Source organism: Aotus nancymaae, unplaced genomic scaffold (genome assembly GCF_030222135.1).
Source record: "Aotus nancymaae isolate 86718 unplaced genomic scaffold, 86718_ANA_hifiasm-v0.15.2.pri h1tg000011l, whole genome shotgun sequence".
Taxonomy (NCBI): Eukaryota; Metazoa; Chordata; class Mammalia; order Primates; family Aotidae; genus Aotus; species Aotus nancymaae.
In genome coordinates, this window is record NW_026988422.1 from 59,286,782 (window position 1) to 59,305,298 (window position 18,517).

General features: G+C 38.7%; 1 protein-coding gene across 14 annotated transcripts in view; it reads left to right on the top strand.

Annotated features, from left to right (window-relative positions):
- Positions 1-20: 20 nt before the first annotated feature.
- The window catches only part of TTLL5 (tubulin tyrosine ligase like 5), a 285,182-nt gene continuing 266,685 nt past the window's right edge, over positions 21-18,517 (top strand). For 13 of the 14 annotated variants that reach the window (XR_010342086.1, XR_010342087.1, XR_010342088.1 and 10 more), the window contains exons 1-5: positions 26-159; positions 1,508-1,676; positions 7,878-7,984; positions 15,927-16,009; positions 17,643-17,749. Coding sequence is in view for 11 of the 14 variants with exons in the window: in XM_064375047.1 (XP_064231117.1) it covers positions 1,603-1,676; positions 7,878-7,984; positions 15,927-16,009; positions 17,643-17,749 (371 nt within the window). In the remaining 3 variants the exon portion in view is untranslated. Of the gene's footprint in view, positions 160-1,507; positions 1,677-7,877; positions 7,985-15,926; positions 16,010-17,642; positions 17,750-18,517 lie in introns of all 14 variants that reach the window. The other variant, XM_012438103.3, reaches the window with a different exon arrangement.

Here is an 18,517-nt window from a genome sequence, read left to right on the forward strand (position 1 = left end):
TGCGCAGTGGCTCCGAGCGAGCGGTTGCTCGTTGGTTGTTGTAGTAACCGAGGAAGCAGCAGTCGGCGGCTGCCCTGAGCCCTGCTGGGGAAAGAAGAGAGAGGTAGGAGCAGAGTGCGGTCCACGCCTGCCCATCCGAACCATGGGAAGATGAGACAGGTAAACGCCTGCGCCGGCGCGCTTCCCTACCCCAGGGAGGAGCGTTCCCGGGTCCCGGCTGGCGCTGGCCGCCGCACTTCCCGCTCAGAGCCCGGGAGTAGTTGTTGGCTTCCGGGCACGCCGCGTTGAATCGCGGCGGCGGGGTCGTCCTGTCCTTCCCGGGGAGAGCATCTGCGGACCTACCTGGGATTGGGGTGAGCTGGGGGTGGGGCTGACAAGCAGATTCCTTTAGGGCGAGAAGTCTCCTTAGGCTAGTGTCTCTAATCTTCTTCCGATCGACCTATTTCTCCCCGCTCTGCTGGCAGCCTAGGAAAGGTTGGCATCCCTTCCCGTTTGGAGGTTTTGTTTGTTTAAACTTAAAGGATTTCCCAACATTTTGGGAAAGACCAAGAAATCCCGCTGAGAATCCCCCGAAGAAAGCCATTGAAGTTGTTAGACATTGCCCACTGCGCCGAAGATCTGTAGGGATCATTATCAGGGTCGGAGTGTGTGTGTGTGTGTGTGTGTGTGTGTGTGTCTTTTTCTTATTTACAGTCTCCTCGTATTTATGAATGCATGAAAAAGTTAAGAAGGATTGACATCGAGTCGTTATCTCTGAGTAATGGGATTATGGTCATTTAAATATGTTCATTTTCTTTATTTGTAGTTCCTGTTTCTTCTGACACACACAACGAACATGTACTTTTTTCCTTTTAAAAAAATAAGTTAGAAATGTAGTGTTGGAAATTTCCTAATTTTATTGCCCATTCCAGAGTCATATCAAAGTTTGTAATTTTTAGTAAGGAAGAATAATTTTTGAGAGTGGAAGGGCATTGTCCCCTCCCCCACCAACTATTTATATGACCTTTGATTCAGGAGAATATATTCATCTTTCGGTTCATTGTTGAATTTATTTTACTGGAAACATGAGAGCATCTTGTCAGCGTGCTTGTCATAGAGTCTAAATAAATGTTTCCAGGGGTCTTAAACCTTGAATTTTTATATTTATTTTTAACCCAGGTCAGGTTTGTCTAGCAAGGAATATATATTTTAGGGAATCAGTCACCTACCGCAGACTGCCCTGAAAGTGAAGAGTCTCTCCTTTTGGTGCATATTAGATTTAGTCAGTAATGAGAAACTCAAACTTAGTAACAGCTATTCAAATATATAGCACACAGACAGTATGTTTGAAAAAAATCTTGATTTTTGTGGCATATTGTGGCACTGTGATGGAAGGTAAACTTCTAGAGGTTGGGCACTATTTAGGAATATAGTCATCCTCATTACTTAGATGATTAGCAATAACGAATAAATAGAGAACGGCATTGTGTTTCAGGTCAGTTGATCAGATCAAGTTGATTTCTTGCAGGAATCTGTGCCATCCAAATTGCTTGATCCGGTGAATCTGCTAGGAAAGGTCTCTGAGGCCCCTGTCTGCTGACTGCATGACAAGCCCTAAAGGAAATGCCAATCGTGATGGCCCGGGACCTGGAGGAAACAGCATCATCCTCAGAGGATGAGGAGGTCATAAGTCAAGAGTAAGTAACAGCAAGGCTGCTTTTGACCTGTGCTTTTAGGATGAAAAATAGTTCTGTTTTACTTATATATTCTTTTATCTAGTGTCATTTCTTAGGTACTATCTAACTCTGGTTTTAGCTTCTATTCATAATGTAATTTAAAGTCTTATTATTCAGTTCCTGTCAGTTATGAGAAATGAGATAAGGCTCTCTTTCTGGGCTCATAAGTGAACATCAGCTCTAGATGTTGTCAAATGCAGGTAGTGGCTCTTGGTGAACTCTTGCTCAGAGCTCCCAACATAGGATATTTTGAAATGTTTCAATATTGAAGAAAAACATGTCGAAACTCTGTGGCATTAGTTACATTTGCTGATTTTCTCAAAAGCCTTTACAATGATAAAATGGTTAATATAGAGATGTCAGGTAACTTACCATAGTAACTCTGAGACAAGGTATTAGAATTCTGTAGCCTGTACTGTGTCCATTGAACCACATTACTTTCCTGAGTTCTTTTAGTTAAGAATCCAATATCATGTTTATTGGATTATCACAATAAAAATGAATGATAATGGCTGGGCATGGTGGCTCACACCTGAAACCCAGCACTTTGGGTGGCTGAGGCGGGTGGATCACCTCAGGTCAGGAGTTTGGGACCAGCCTGGCCAACACGGTGAAACCCCATCTCTACTAAAAATACAAAAATTAGCCAGGAGTGGTGACAGGTGCCTGTAATCTCAGCTGCTTGGGAGGCTGAGGCAGGAGACTCGTTTAACCCTGCGAGGCGGAGGTTGCAGTGAGCTGAGATCGCACCATTGCGCTCTAGCCTGGACAAGAAGTCTCAATAAAAAAAAAAAAAAAAAGAATGATAATGATCAGTATAGCTACTATAAATGACAATAAAGGCTTTGTCTCATCTGTATCTTATATCTTTTTAAATCTGAAGGTGTTACTGTTTTCACTTTTTAAACTCAGTCATAAATATCAGGAGATTTCCTCAGTGACCCATAGAGAGTAGTTGATGCATGGAGATTCAGACTTAGCTTTTCTGGATTTTGATCACTTTGCTTTTTTGCCTCCTTTAATTATTACTTGACACAGAGTAAAGAGAGAATATGATTTAAAGGTAAAATTCATTTTTAAGATTCTCCCTGAGTCCTTTTGGATACATGTGTGCTGTGTAATCTGAAAAAGACAGATAATATCTCCCAGGCTATTTTGTAGGGGTCTGGTGAAACTCAAATAGAATAATGTGTGTGAAATTACTTTGTAAGTGCTATACAAATATAAGGCATTAATCTTATTGATTTTAATAATGAAATTTGTGATAGCCTTCTTATAAGGTAGAAGAGTACTTACTGTAATTTGAAAAAAAATTGTTGAAGCATTAAGAAGGCTTTGAGAAAACGTTTCTTATCACTGTTAGGTCACAGAAAATAATAGAGATTTGACAGTATATTTGGGACATTCTTGTTCAGGATAATTAAATGGATAATTCCCTTTGGTTACTTTTCCTTCTTCTGACTTTTGCTTTCAGTGTGCTGCCTCTTACCCATTTCACAAAGCTTCAAATTTCTGCTGCAGGCATCAGTCTTTCCCTTTTTAAAGGTTGTTCTTTTACTCCATTACTGTCTCTTTTATTAGTGGGCTTACAGATTGGGCCTGACAAATGTTAGATTGAACTATATGAAACTGCCGTTTTGATAGGTCAGAAACAGTCAAATCCTGACAATTGGAAATAGTTTGACCTAATATTATAGTTGGAACTTAGTAAATTCTTGCTGATGGAGTAACTAATGAAATGAATGAATAAATGAAGGCTTTATACTTTATATTACCTTAGATCAGAGTTGTTAACCCTTTTTATGCCATGGATTCCTTACCAGAATATTTCTAAGGCTTAAAATAAAATACATATCATTACAAAGAGTTCTAATTACATTCAAATGCAGTTATTAAAACAAATTTGTAATATAGTAATATGTGCTGTTTTACTAATGCATTAAATAATAAGATCATTTAAAATCTGGAAAAGTTAAATTTTGTTTTCTAAAGACAACAGCGTAAAGACTGTTTTTGTTGTTTGTATAGGATCAATACACTGAGATGGTGGTCTTTGATTAACAATCATAGATGGGGATTACTGGGAAGCAGCATAGATGTCTGGGGCACCAGTATGAGGTGTCATCATTTAGTGACTGAATGATTTTTTGGAGGAGAGTTGCCCAGTTATTGTCCAGCCTCATCACACTAGCATTTAGATAGAAAGACCATGGTCACATGTGATCTAGGGGGTGAGTCTTAAACTACTATAACTTAGAAGTGGTGTTAAGTGTAAATGATATTTTGAGATATCTGCAACACCTGTAATAAGATATAAAAATACCTGTAATTGGCCGGGCACAGTGTTTCATGCCTGTAATCCCACCACTTTGGGAGGCCGAGGTGGGCAGATCAGTTGTGGTCGAGAGTTCAAGGCCAACCTGGCCAATATGGCGAAACCCTGACTCTACTAAAAATACAAAAATTAGCCCTATGTGGTGGCGAGCACCTGTAATCCCAGCCACTCGGGAGGCTGAGGCAGGAGAATCGCTTGAATCCAGGAGGCAGAGTTTGCAGTGAGCCGAGATTGCACCACTGCTCTCCAGCCTGGGTGACAGAGTGAGACTCTGTCTCAAAAAAAGGAAAAAACAAACACCAAAAAAACTGTCATTTTAGATAACGTCAAAGGCACAGATAATGCTAGTACTACTATGGTTTGTTGCCTATATTCATAATTAAGAAATACTGAATTTCTAGTAAAAATTAGTGAAAATAAAGGTATAATTTTCTCTCTGCTCCCATCCAGCCTTATGGACCTCTTCTTCCTTTCAAACTCCTGTTGATTTTTAACTGTTAATCTTGTTTCATCAGCTTATGTCTTGTCTATCAGACACTTATTTTTTACATTAGGAAGCTTAAATCAATCTTATTCACACCTGGAGCAGGCTTACATTTTAAAAGTTGATTTGGAAGTCTGAAGGCCTTAAATCATCTGAAGATGTTGACTTGATCCAAAGATGTGTATCCATGGACATCTGTTAGATCTGCTCAGATCCCTTGGCTGTGTTAAAGTATTAATTTCTTGCAATCCTGGTCTTCAGGGATAGAAACTGTCCTGGCAGTCCTTGTTTTACATGGCATTATTTCAGATAGAAAATGTAAAGAGGTTATTTTTCTATATTTTGCTTGGGGATCCCTAATACCACTTCGTATATAGATATAGAAACTTTCATGTAAGAATGTAATGTAAGATTTCTTTGGTCACTCAAAAAATGTCAACTTTAATTGCTGTTGTAAAAGACTGGCTTTATGTCAGTTAAAAAGATCAACAATCAATTATAAAGTGGGTGCTATAGGAGTTCAGAGAAGAAGGTATCATAATGGACTGAAGGAGCTGGGGAAGGCTGCCTAAAGGTGGTGAGACTTCAGGTGGGCCTGGGAGAATGGGCTTAGATGAACAGAGAGAAGTGGGAAGGCATTTCTAATAGGGGTGATGGTATGAAGACGGCCTAGAAGCAAGAATGCAGAAGCTGCTCACAGCTCCATCTTTGAGTTATGTAGGCTGGGTCCCAGGAGTGAATGATGTCTATTTCTCATAAAATTATTCCTGGAAAACCAAAATGTTTTTAGGCTTTCAATAAAGTGAACCACAAAACCGATTTACTTTGGCAATTAATTATTCAAATCCTTTGTTCTTTCATGCTTATAAAAGTAGATTTTAACATATACCAGTTTCTGATGTGAATGAAAATTTAAAATCCCAATTTTCAGTTTCCTAATCATTCTGAATATTTTTCCTTTTAGCACCACTTGGTGGGAGCATGTTTTTCATGACAGTTTCACGTATGTCTTAAGTGTTTTTTATCTGACCTTACTGTTTACTCCCTCTTTTATCTTTCCATAGGTTGTGTAAGTGAAAGATTTCTCTGTTGGAGACTTGTCTTTCCACAGATAGTACAGTTAGGGCCTGGGCTCTTCTCAGCTGTGTGTCTGTTTATTGTGTTCCTCCCGTCAGGCATTTTTAAGTTGGAGCAGCAGTGCATTGTTTGTAAATGCTAAGGCATAGTGGTGCCAGTTGGTAGCTAGTGCTAGATTGACAGAGAACTTTGGATAGTTTCCAGAGTTCCTGTCCAAGCCTTTGTAGTTTAGGCTGCCTGTTTTTTCTCTACTTGCTGATTTAGAAATATAGTGGAAAAACTAATGTTGGAAGAGATCATAGGAATCAGCTGGCTTCATGCCCACATTTTACAGGTGTTAAAGACGAAGAAGCAAGCAAGCCATAAAAAATCCTTCTTGCTAAAAAAGGTACCCTATCAACACCATTTCTCACAGGTGGGTACTGTCACCAAGTCAAAGAACAAGAACAATAAGCATCTACATGCCATTTCTAGAAAACAGGGAATTAACTAGGTATGGTGTTTTTTGCTTTCTTCACTAAAAAACAGTTGGCAGCTTGTCCTAAGTCTGAAGACTGCCTCACTCCTAGGATTGGGAGCCTGAAAGACTGTGCATTCAGAGTGTGGATCTTTTTAAAGTTGGATTGGGAGGGACTTGGCCGTGAGATTTAGGGTATGGCCTTTGTTAAGGGATGTGGTTATGTGAGTTTTTAAGAATTGAGTGAATCTTGGCCAAATGGATTGTATTGCATTTAAGGAATTGATTAAATTCTCAAATAATTGAATCCAAGGTATTCAATATATAGAACTTTGCTGAAATGCCATTAAGGAGGCAAAGAGTAGAACGAATACAGATGTTGGGTTCAAATACCTCATCCCTTATTTAACCAGCTGTACAACCTTAGGCAGGTTACTTAACCTTTCTGAGACAGTTTTTCTTTAGTTTGTAGTACAGGCAAGGCGATTAAGTGAGATGCGAAAGCTCTTAGTGTAAATCCTGGCACATAGTAGGGATTCTGTTCATTTACTTTTCTTTCTCTTCCTACTCCCCTGCCCTAATAAGGGTGAAGATTTTCCTAATCTTTGAGTAAATATCCATTAGCCTAAAATTAAGCTGAGATTTCCTGAGGATAGGGAAAGAGAATAAAGTGAGAGGTCTCTTTCTCTCCTGTGGTTTTATACTGGAGGAAAATATATATTGTTCCATTTAGCATGGGCTTTCTTTAAAATGTGTTATTTTATTTTATTTATTTATTTTTTGAGACAGAGTTACACTTTTGTTGCCCAGGATGGAGTGCAATGGCACGATTTTGGCTCACTGCAACCTCTGCCTCCCAGGTTCAATTGATTGTTCTGCCTCAGCCTCTCAAGTAGCTGGGATTATAGGCACCCACCACCCCATCTGGCTAATTTTTTGTAGTTTTAGTAGGGATAAGGTTTCACCATGTTGGCCAGGCTGGTCACAAACTCCTGATCTCAGGTGATCCACCCTCCTCGGCCTCCCAGAGTGCTGGGATTACAGGTGTGGCTCACTGCACTTGGCCAAAATACATGATTTTTATTGGGATACTTGTATTAATTTAGAGATCCTCGCTGAGAACCTTAGGATGCGTCATCAAATTGGCTTGAAAATGTACTATAGAGTGTAAAAGGGGTATGTAAATTATTGTGAACTCATCAATTAGGATTCTTTATGTGCACAAAGAATTAAAACATAATCCAGTGGTCCTAAGTAATAAAGAGAATATGTTCACTCATATTTAGGCATGTCTTGATTCTGAAACTCCCGCTTTAACACCCAGGATCTCTTCAGTCAGGCTCCTGTTGACTTTCTCCTTCACCAACAGCTACAGACTCTCCCTTCAAGGTCACAAAACGGTTGTTGCAGTTCCATACTTCTCATTCTCCTCCTGTACCATAAAGAGGAAGACAGGGTCTGTAGCCACTACAGAAGAGAAAGAAGCCGTTGCTTTCTCACAGAGTCTCAGAACATGTCTCCTTAAACTCATGGGCTCCAATTGGTTTATGTGCCTATCTCTGAACCAGTAGCTATATTGAATGATGAAATACCTTGATTGGCTGAAACCAATCAAGGCTCATCCCTGGACCAGGGACAGAGTTAATTTTAAATACACAGCTAAGAATGGGAGATATGATTTCTTACCTGATATTTGGGATTTTTTATTCCAGAAGTAAGGGGAATTGCTAAGCAACAAACCATAGTAATCTGCATCAGCAGTTCAGATTTTGAGCTGTAAATTAATGAAGGCTTTTGTTGTGGTTATAGGGATCATCCATGTATCATGTGGACTGGAGGCTGCAGGAGAATTCCAGTTTTGGTATTCCATGCCGAGGCTATTCTGACAAAGGACAACAATATGAGAGTCATTGGAGGTGGGTATAACTTCTCCCACAGAGGATGGAGCTGGGCATGGCCTGGACATCCTTGTTTTGAAAAAATTGATATGACATATATATAGGGAAGGAGCCTTGGCCGTGAGTAAAATCAGTGGAGTTGTTATACTCAAATATTATAATTTCTTAAATTGTTTTCTGCTTATGTTTTTCCTCCAAAATTTTTTTCCAGAATCGTGTACATGTGTTTATGTTTTTTTGTTGTGGCAAAATGTGCATAAGAAAATTTACAATTTTAACCATTTTAGAGTGTACGAGTCATTGTTGTTTAGTACATTCACAGTATTGTGCAGCTATCGCCACTGTCTAGTTCCAGAACGTTCTCATCATCCCAAAAGTACACCCTATACCAATTAAGTAGTTATCCCAGCCCCCATACCACCAGTCCCTGGCAAACACTAATCTATTTTCTGTTTTTATAGATTTGCATATTCTGGATATTTTGTATAAATGGAGTCATGTGATATGTGGCCTTTTTTGTTGGGCTTCCTTTCACTTAGCATAATGTTTTTGAGATTCATTCATGTTGGAGTATATATCAGTCCTCCATTCGTTTTATGGCTGAATAACATTCATTGTATACTAGTGAATATATTCCAATGATACACCACATTTTGTTTTCCTCTGAAATTTTTTTCCAGTCATCAGTTGATGTACATTTTTTTTGTTTCCACCTTTTTCTAAAAAAATTATTTTTAAAATTTATTTTTTTGATACAGGGTCTCACTGTGTTGCCCATGTTGATCTCAAACTTTTGTCCTTAGCAATCCTGCCTTGGTTTCATGGATAAGCCACTGTGCCTAGCCTGTTTCCACCTTTTGTCTGTTGTGAATTGTGCTGCTATGAGTGTTCATGGGAAAGGTGTTATTGGACACCTATCTTCAGTTCTTTGGGTATACCTAGGAATGGAATTGCTAGGCCATATGGTATAATTCTGTGTTTAACTTATTTTGTGTCAAACTGTTTCCTATAGCAGCTGCACCATTTTACATGCCCATCAACAATGTATAGGGGTTCCACTTTCTCCACATCCTCACTAACATTTGTTATTTTCTGTTTTTGAGATTATAGCCATACCAGTGAATGTGATGCAGTATCTGGCTGTGGTTTTGATTTGCATTTCCTAATGAGTAATGACATTGAATATCTTTTCATGTCCTTTTTGGCCATTTGTGTATTTTCTTTGGAGAAATGATTATTCAAGTCTTTTTTACATTTTAAAAATTGGGTTGTCTTTATTGTTGTTGAGTTATAAGAGTTTCATACGTTATGGATATTAGACCAGATATATCTAAGCAAGCCTTCTCAACATGACAAAGGACATTTCTTCAAAAATGGCTGTCACGATGTTGATAGGGAGTACATTGAATCTATAAATCACTTCTAAGGGTATTGCCATTTTAACAATGTTAAGTCTTCTATGAACATGAGATGTCTTTCTAATTTTGGATGCTTCTTTAATTTCTTTCATCAGTGTTTTATAGTTCTCTCTGTACAAGTCTTGTACCCCATTGGTTAAATTTATTCCTAAATTTTTTATTCTTTTTGATGTTATTGTAAATAGAACTGTTTTCTCAATTTCATTTTCGGGTTATCCACTGCTAGTGTATAGAAATACAACTGAGTTCTTTATATTGATATTGCATCCTGAAACCTTGTTGAACTCATTTATCAGCTCTAATAGTTTTTGTGTTTAGGTTTGTCTGCATATTATGTGCAAATAGAGAGAATTTTAGTTCTTTCTGTCCAACCTGGATGCCTTTTATTTCTTATTCTTCCCTAATTGTTCTGGCTAGAATTTCTAGTACAGTGTTGAATAGAAAGAGGGCATCTTTGTCTTGTTCTTAATCATAGGAAGAAAGCTTTCTGTTTTCTATTGAGTATGATATTAGCTGTGGGTTTTTCATAAGTATCCTTTTACATGTTGAGAAAGCTTGCTTCTATTCCTAGTTTGCTGTATGTTTTTATCATGAAAAGGTGTTAGTCAATTGCTTTTTCTCCATCAAATGAAATTATATTTCCCTTTTCATCCTATTAATGTGGTATATTACACTGACTGACTTTTTTTTTTTTTTTTTTTTTTTGAGACGAAGTTTCGCTCTCGCTACCCAGGCTGGAGTGCAATGGCGCGATCTCGGCTCACCGCAACCTCCGCCTCCTGGGTTCAGGCAATTCTCCTGCCTCAGCCTCCTGAGTAGCTGGGATTACAGGCACGCGCCACCGTGCCCAGCTAATTTTTTGTATTAGTAGAGACGGGGTTTCACCATGTTGACCAGAATGGTCTCGATCTCTTGACCTCGTGATCCACCCGCCTCGGCCTCCCAAAGTGCTGGGATTACAGGCTTGACTGACTGACTTTTATATGTTGAACCTCCCTTGTATTCCGAGATAAATCCCACTTTGTCAGAGTGTATAATTGCTAATATTTTGTTGAACAGTTTTTGTCTGTATTTATAAGGGATATTGATTTATAGTTTTCTTCTGATGCCTTTTTGTGGCTTTGGTATCAGGGTAATGCTGGCATCATAGAATGGGTTCCCTTCAGCCTCTCTTGTTGTAGGTCAATTCATATTTTCTATTTCTTCTTGAGTCAGTTTTGGTAGTTTATATATTTCTAGATATTTGTCCATTTTATTTAGCTTATCTAATTTGTTTACATACAATTGTTCATAATATTCTTTTGTAATCTTTTCAATTTCTGTAAGGTCTGTAATAATGTCCCTACGTTCACTTCTGATTTTAGTTATTTCAGTCTTTTCTCTTTTTTCGTTAGTCTAGCTAGAGATTTGTCAATTTCATTGATAATTTTTAATTTTTTTTTTTTTTTTAGTGACAAGGTCTCACTCTGTCACCCATGGTGGAGTGCAGTGGTGCGATCCTAGCTCACTGCAACCTCAAACTCCTGGGCTTAGATGATCCTCCTGCCCCAGCCTCCTGAGTAGTTAGGTCTACAGGTACATACCACCATGCCTAACTAGTTTAAAAAAAGAGGTTTTTGTAGAGATGTGGTCTCTGTGTTCCTCAGGCTGGTCTTGAAGTCCTGGCCTCAAGTAGTCCTCCTAGCTCAGTCTCCTAAAGTGTTGGGATTATAGGTATGAGACTTTGCACCTGGCTTTGTTGATCATTTTAAAGACCCAGTTTTAAAAATCCAACTTTTGATTTCTCCTGTTTTCTGTATTGTTTGTATATTATCAGTTTTATTTATCCCTGCTCCTCTTGGATTTTAAGCACTGCTCTGAGTCCTGGTATTAGCCTGTAGCCATTTTCACAGGTTATAACACTGGATCAGAACCGTCTTGTGGTGTAGTGGAAAGAGTGTACCCTTGGATTCTCAGTCATTGGTTCAAATCCCAGCCTTGGCATTTCCTAGCTGTGAGTCTTGGGCAAATGACTTAGACTCTCTTAACTAGTTTTATTATTAGTAAAATGGAGAGAATATCTGCCTTGCAGACATTGTGAGGATTATATGAGATCATTTAATGTCATAAGTAGGTACTCAAAACTCATGCTGCTTATTTTACTGATTGAATAAGATCTACACTAATGACTTTTGTCATTGTCCCATAATAATTCAGGAGTTCAGAGGACTGTGAGCATTTGCTTCTGGGATTTGAATCCTCCTTCCTCCCCAAAGATCCTTGTGTTCTAATCCCCTCAGCAAGTTGCTAGGTTACCATTTAAAGGGATGTATGTAGTTCATTCATGTTCCCTGAAGCCTGAGTAACTGAAGACTCCTTGTTGAGAAACTCCTTCTAAATATGATTTGAGCCAAAATGTTAAAGGTGGATGAAGACAGATACTCCCCTCAAACGTACTTCTTTTGGTCTGTTTGTCACATAAAGTAGTTGATGTATTCTATGCCAATAGGCAGACCCTTCTTTTTTATTTTACCTAACACTTATTGGAAAATAATACCCATCAATGTCACCTATTTAAGCAATTACTGTTTTTTAGAATCTATAAGTCGTTTTCTTTATACATTCCTGTGATTAAAGAAAAAGGAACTAAACTTTTCTCAAATTCTGTGTTTTTGAGTTTTCTGTATCTTTCCCAGTTCCTTGTGGCTTAACAATTTTCTTCGCCTTCCTTAATGAAAGAACAATTTGATGACTTTTGCTAGTTGCTGTCTCAGTTTTCTCCGTTGTTAAATACTCTCAATCTGCAACTTTTTTTTTTCCTCTCTTAAATAGCTGACATGGATCTGCTCAAATCATAAGCCTGTGGTTAAATCCCCCTGAGAAGTGTATCTGGGGCATTAGTTACCTTCTGTTGAGCTCATCATGATAGATAACCAATTTTATCTTTTCTCTTTATGATATGTTTCATTGAATTCGCTATTAATATTTTTGGTACAATATGATTTCTAATGTTTTATTTGTGAAGTATTTCAAGAATGTGGCTTTTTCTTTATCATAACCTTGGTTTTTCTGTATGTACTTTAAATGTGTAAATGGGATTGTATTTTAAAGACGACATAGATATTTTCAGCTTAAAGTAAACTTCTCCTAGAATGAAGCATTTTTTTTGTAATTTGCCCCTGAAGGTATTTGTTTAGTAAGTTTGCATTTGTATAGACTACCAATAGATGTATGATGCAAGCTATGTATGTTATTTGAAATTTTCTAATAGCATTATTTTTAAAAGTAAAAGGAAACAGGTAGGTGAAATTAATTTTAATAATATATTTTATTTAACCCAATATATTCCAGAATATTATCATTTCCACATTCACTCAATATAAAAAAAATCTTTAAGATATTTTACATCTAGTATATATTTTACCATAACGGAGCATCTCAACTTGCTGCAAAATTTTCATTGGAAATATTAGGTCTATATTTAGATTTTATAGCTGTTGTAGTTGAAAAAGTAAATTCGTATACTCAGTTGTTTCTTCCCTCCCCCACAGGCAAGTTGTTTGAAATAGGATTTCCAGTAATTGAATCAAGTGTTCATTCTTAAATTTAAATTAACTACAGTTAAATAAAATTAAAAATTCAGTTCCTTTGTCCCACTAGGCACATTTCAAGTGCTTATTAGTCACATGCATTCGACAGCACAGGTACCTTAATCCTAATCCTAGGGAACCTAATTTTCTGATACTAGGGCACAGCTATACTATGTTGCCATTAAGGGAGTTATTTTTGTGTTCTTAGTGAAAAATGTCAGCTTTCTCTTTATTCTGATTTCCCATGCTATTTTTGTTTAAATGCTTTAAGGCAAGTCACTGCTTTCTAGGTACTTCTGTGTTGACAGATTATTGGTTTGTTTTCATTTGCTCTGCTGCGGTCAGTCCTGGAACTTGCTAGGGGTCCTGGCACTTCAAGTTGCCTCTAGGGACACATGTGAGTGGTTGGAGAAGAGGAAATTCTATGATATCCTGGTGGAATTGATGTGATGTGTGTTAAGATGCTTAAAAGTAGGTTATTTGGCCGTTTGCTCGTAGTCAAGGAGGACCATGCTGTGCCTCATGTTTTTATACAGAAGAAAACATGGGATGAGGTGGTTCTTTCTTAGGCAGTTGGGCAGCTTCAGTTTACAGTTGCAATCTTCCATTTGACTCTTGTCATGGGAGAGGAAGCCTAGGCATATTAGTCAGGATTCTGGTTATGGGAGAGAAAGCCCAGGTACATATTAGCCAGAGTGCTCCAGAGAAACAGAACCAATAGGATACAAGGAGAGGGGGAGGAGGAAGGGAGAATGACTGTTGTTATAAGGTTATTGGTTTATGTAATTATATAAGCTAAAAAGTCTCATCCTCTGCCATCTGCAAGCTGGAGACCCAGGGAAGTTGTTGGTCCAGTTTGAAGGCCTGAGAGCCAAAGAGGCAGTGGTATAGATTCCACTCTGAATCTAAATTCCTGAGAACCAGGAGTGCTGAAGGCAGAGAAGATCTATGTCCCAGCTCAACCAATCAGGCAGAGAGAGAGCTCAACCAATTACCCTTTTGTTCTACTCTGGCCCTCAATGAATTAGATGATTCCCACCCACATTTGGGAGGGCAGTCAGCTTTACTCAGTCCCCAAATGCTCATCTCTTCTGGAGACACCCTCACAGACACCTATAAATAATGTTTAACCAGGTATCTGGGCATCCTGTGACCCAGTCAAGTTGGCACATAAAAATAACCATCATTTCCGGATTTCTTAAAGAGATGCCTAGAAATCTAGATTTTTATGTGAATTCTTCCAATTTTCAAAGGCTGGCAACTAATTCAGTTTTATTTTAAAGCATCTGAGTGACAGACCACATCTGCAGGCTGGGTCTGGTTCTGTGTCACTAATTTATAACCTCTAGTCTAAAATATACTACCCACCAGCCTTATTGCACACAGAGGGCTACCGGACGCAGGGTATATATGAACTTAAAATCTCTAGCAGTGATGTTTGCATTATATCATTTCACCTTTCCTTTTTTGGAGCATGTTCAGTATATCTGAGTTGGGTTATAGTTAGGTGATATGGATTAGAAGTGGCTTGTCACTGCTTGCTACTTATATACCGTAAGAATCTGATTTGCCACTGAATGTGGTGGCAATTGTATTTTTCTTTTAGGAGGAGTAGGAGAAATAATAGCATTTTACTTTTTTTTTTGAAACAGGGTCTTGCTCTGTCACCCAGGCTGAAGTGCAGTGGCATGATTATAACTCACTGCTACAGCCTTGACCTCCTGGGCTCAAGCAGCCCTCTTGCCTTCGCCTCCTGAGTAGCTGGGACTGCAGGCATGCACCACCATACCTGGCTAATTTTTTAAATTGTATTTTGTAGAGACAGGGTCTCCTATGTTGCCCAGGCTGGACTCAAATTTCTGGCCTCAAGCAGCCCTCCCACCTCATCCTCCCAAAATGTTGGGATTACAGGCGTGAGCCACCACACTCGGCCCATTTTAATTTTTTAATTTGCCATATAAAATATATAATTATGTACAGTCCACATACTAATGCTTGCTTGGCCCTGGCAGGAAATGTGATTGATTGAAGCAGGCCAGGCGCTGTGCTGAACTGAGGAGTGCCGGCCTGTCCTGAATGGGGCAGTTGCAGTTCTCCAGCTGATTCTGGCCATTAGAGAGAAGAAAGCCCAGGTTTCCAGGTTTTTTAAGAGAAGCCTAGAAATCTAGAGTTTTACATGAATTCCTTCCATTTCAGAAACTAAGCAATGAGTTCAATTTTATTTTTAGAGCACCATGAGAAACACACAGACCACGTGTACAGGCTGGATTTCACCCTTTGGCTACCTGTTTCTAACCTCTGGTCTAAGATGTACTGGTAATCAGCATTATAGGATAGAGGGCTATCTAGAGCAGGGGTTTTCAGTCTTTTTGATACAGTAGATCACTTTGGCAGTCTGGAGAAGCCTATGGGCCTCTTTGTAGAAGAATGTTTTAAAGTAGATTTTAAAAAGTAAATAATTACAAAGGAAGTACATTGTATTGAAATATACTAATCAAATATTTTTTTAAGAAATTGTGATATGTGTGCTTTTTTATTAGTGCATTAAATAACACAATCTAGTGAAAGTCTATTAACTACTATAATTTTTAAATGCTGTGAGAATAAGTGATATTTTGAGATAATTGTAGCAACTTTTAAATAATATTAAAATATCTGACGTCTGTTGGTGGCAGGGTCACAGATAATCTTAATACTGCCTGCTTTGTTGCTTAAATTCCTAATTGAAGGCATTGTTAAATTTCAACTAGAAACTAGTGAAAACAAAGGTGTAATTTTCCCCCACCCACGTCTAATGAATTCCAATGAGGCTCATTTTAAGAACCCATGGTACAAAATATGTTTGACTTATTTATAATCGTTTTAATGGTAGAATGTAATGTTATTGAGTATAATTAAGCCACCATATTATAGTTTATTTCTGTTTTTACAGTTAACTTTCTGGTTACTGAGCTTGATTCTGTTTTTCTTTAGAACGTTATCATTTGTCTTATAAGATTGTACGAACGGACAGTCGGCTGGTACGCAGCATTCTGACAGCTCATGGATTTCATGAAGTAAGTTTATTTTTACTACCTCACCTGATCTGCTCAAAAGCTGAAAATCCTAGCCACCTAACTGACCTTACCAATTAACAGGGCCAGCTCTAGGAAGTACATGGGACCAATGCTTAGTGATGATGCAGAGCTCACATTGAATTTCGGAGTGGCTTTACCAGTTTCTGCTTGCATTACATGGAAAACATTTCCATATGATTTTAGAAGGAAGTTTTTTCTTGCTATGTTCTTGGGCTTGGGCCAGGGGCACAGTTGTACCTAAGGAATTGTCTGATACCCAATTGAGGTTCTTTGATTGCAGGCAACTGAAATGGACTTTGCTTAACTTAAAGCCAAAAGGGATTTGTCAGCATGGTGTGCAGAGGGGACTAGTGGAATCAGAGAAAAAGCTGAAAAGGCAGGCCTTTTGAAGGAGAGAGACCAGGACAGCCCCAGAGATCTAGGAACAGGAATCTTTAAGATCGTCTTCTCAAGGCACTGCCATGGATGTGGCTGGACTCCGTTCATTGTCCTTTTGCCTTTCCTTGCTAAAAAAAAAAAAAAAAAAAAAAAATCACATTTTGGAGCTAGAATTATTGGCCTAGCTTGGGTCATGGATCCACTCCTTAGGGGAGGGGATGGGTGGGTGATTGGCAGGTTTTCGAAAACCAAGGAGTAAACCATTCTCCAGAGAAAATTGGAAAATTGGAATGTTGACATCAAAAAGGACAGGCAAAAGGCTGAACAGACTTCCACTATAGATATTTTCTGACAGTTGATAACTGTCTGGTTCCTAGCTTGAGGGTTGTAAGAGATATTTTGAGGAAGTTCTTTTTTTAAAATTAGAAATTTTTTTATTTTTAGAGACAGAGTCTCACTGAGTACTCAGGCAGGAGTACAATGGCATGATCATAACTCACTGTAGCCTCAAACTCCTGGACTCAGTGATTCTCCTGCCTCAGACTCCCAAGTAGTTGGTACTACAGGTGCATGGCACCACTCCTGGTTAATTTTAAAAAAATTCTTTTTGTAGAGACAGGGTCTCCCTGTGCTGCTAGGCTGTTCTTAAACTCCTGAACTCAAGCGATCCTCCCAGCTCGACCTCCCAAAGTGCTGAGATTACAGGCATGAGCCACTGCACTTGGGCATGAGGGAAGTTCTGATACCAGTTTGTATCCTGTCTTGTTGCTGTTTTGTTTCCGGCACTCAACACGGTGCCTAATTGTTGAGATAATGGACCAATGAATTTTAATGGATGAATGAGTGAATTCTAAGTTGATATGCTACTATAAGGTTTATTTCTGATCAACACTTCATACTCAGTATCTGCAAGAATAAGGACAGCCTGAGAAAGGAGTTGGGGTTGGGCCTTCATCTCATATTTTAACATGCAAGAATATTGAGACATCATTGACTTCTATAGAAGGGTTAATTTATCTTTGTTTCTGCATCTGGGATTTGCCCAATCCTCCCATTCTTTGAACTTGTTCTGTGATACACTGCTTTTGTCTCACTAGGCTCACATACTAATTGGGCCACCCCTGTGAGTACACTGTAGCTGAAAAATTACTGTGGCTTTTTCTGCCATTGCTTTTCCTGGAGAAGGGGTATCTCTGATGTTTTTTTGCCTTCCTGTCTTTCTGTCTGCCCTCAGGTTCACCCAAGCAGCACTGACTATAACCTAATGTGGACAGGATCCCACCTGAAGCCCTTCTTACTTCGTACTCTCTCTAAGGCACAAAAAGTTAATCACTTTCCCAGGTAATGCTCTTTGTAGCTGCTTTGCTTCATTTAAATAAAGGTACATGACATTGGGGCATGTGGCTAGCAGTGGTAATTAATGTCCTTAAAGAAGAAGAAGAAAATGAAGAAGAAGTCTTTTTTTTTTTTTTTTTTTGAGATGAATATCTCTCTGTCACCCAGGCTGGAGTACAGGGGCCATAATCTCAGCTCACTGCAACCTTTGCCTTCTGAGTTCAAGTGATTCTCTGCCTCAGCCTCCTGAGTAGCTGGATTTACAGGCATGCACCACCATGCCTGGCTAATTTTTGTACTTTTAGGAGATATATGATTTCACCATGTTGGCTAGGCTGGTCTCAAACTCCTGACTTCAAGTGATCCACCTGCCTTGGCCTCCCAAAGTGCTGGGATTACAGACATGAGCCACTGCACCCAGCCAGAAAAAAAAATTTTTGATACAGGACAGGACTCTGTAAATCAAACTGTTGTGTTCATATTGCCGAGCGTGAGTAAACACTTTCTAAGGGCGATAAAGACATGGACGGCTTTAAAGGAGAGAGTTTCTGTTTCTCTTTCCTAAAATTGAGCTTCTTGGAAGTATCTCATTATGATGGGTTTGCCTTTCTTATTGCCCCTTCACAGTTACTATTTTTTCATTTTTATTAAAGAATGGCTCACCTAGAATCTTAGTCTGGTATATTGTCCTTAGGTATAGAAATTTTCAGGGTTCCAAAGAAAGGTACAAAAAAATTAGTGTCTAATTGAGTTCTAGTAATAGCATAACAAATC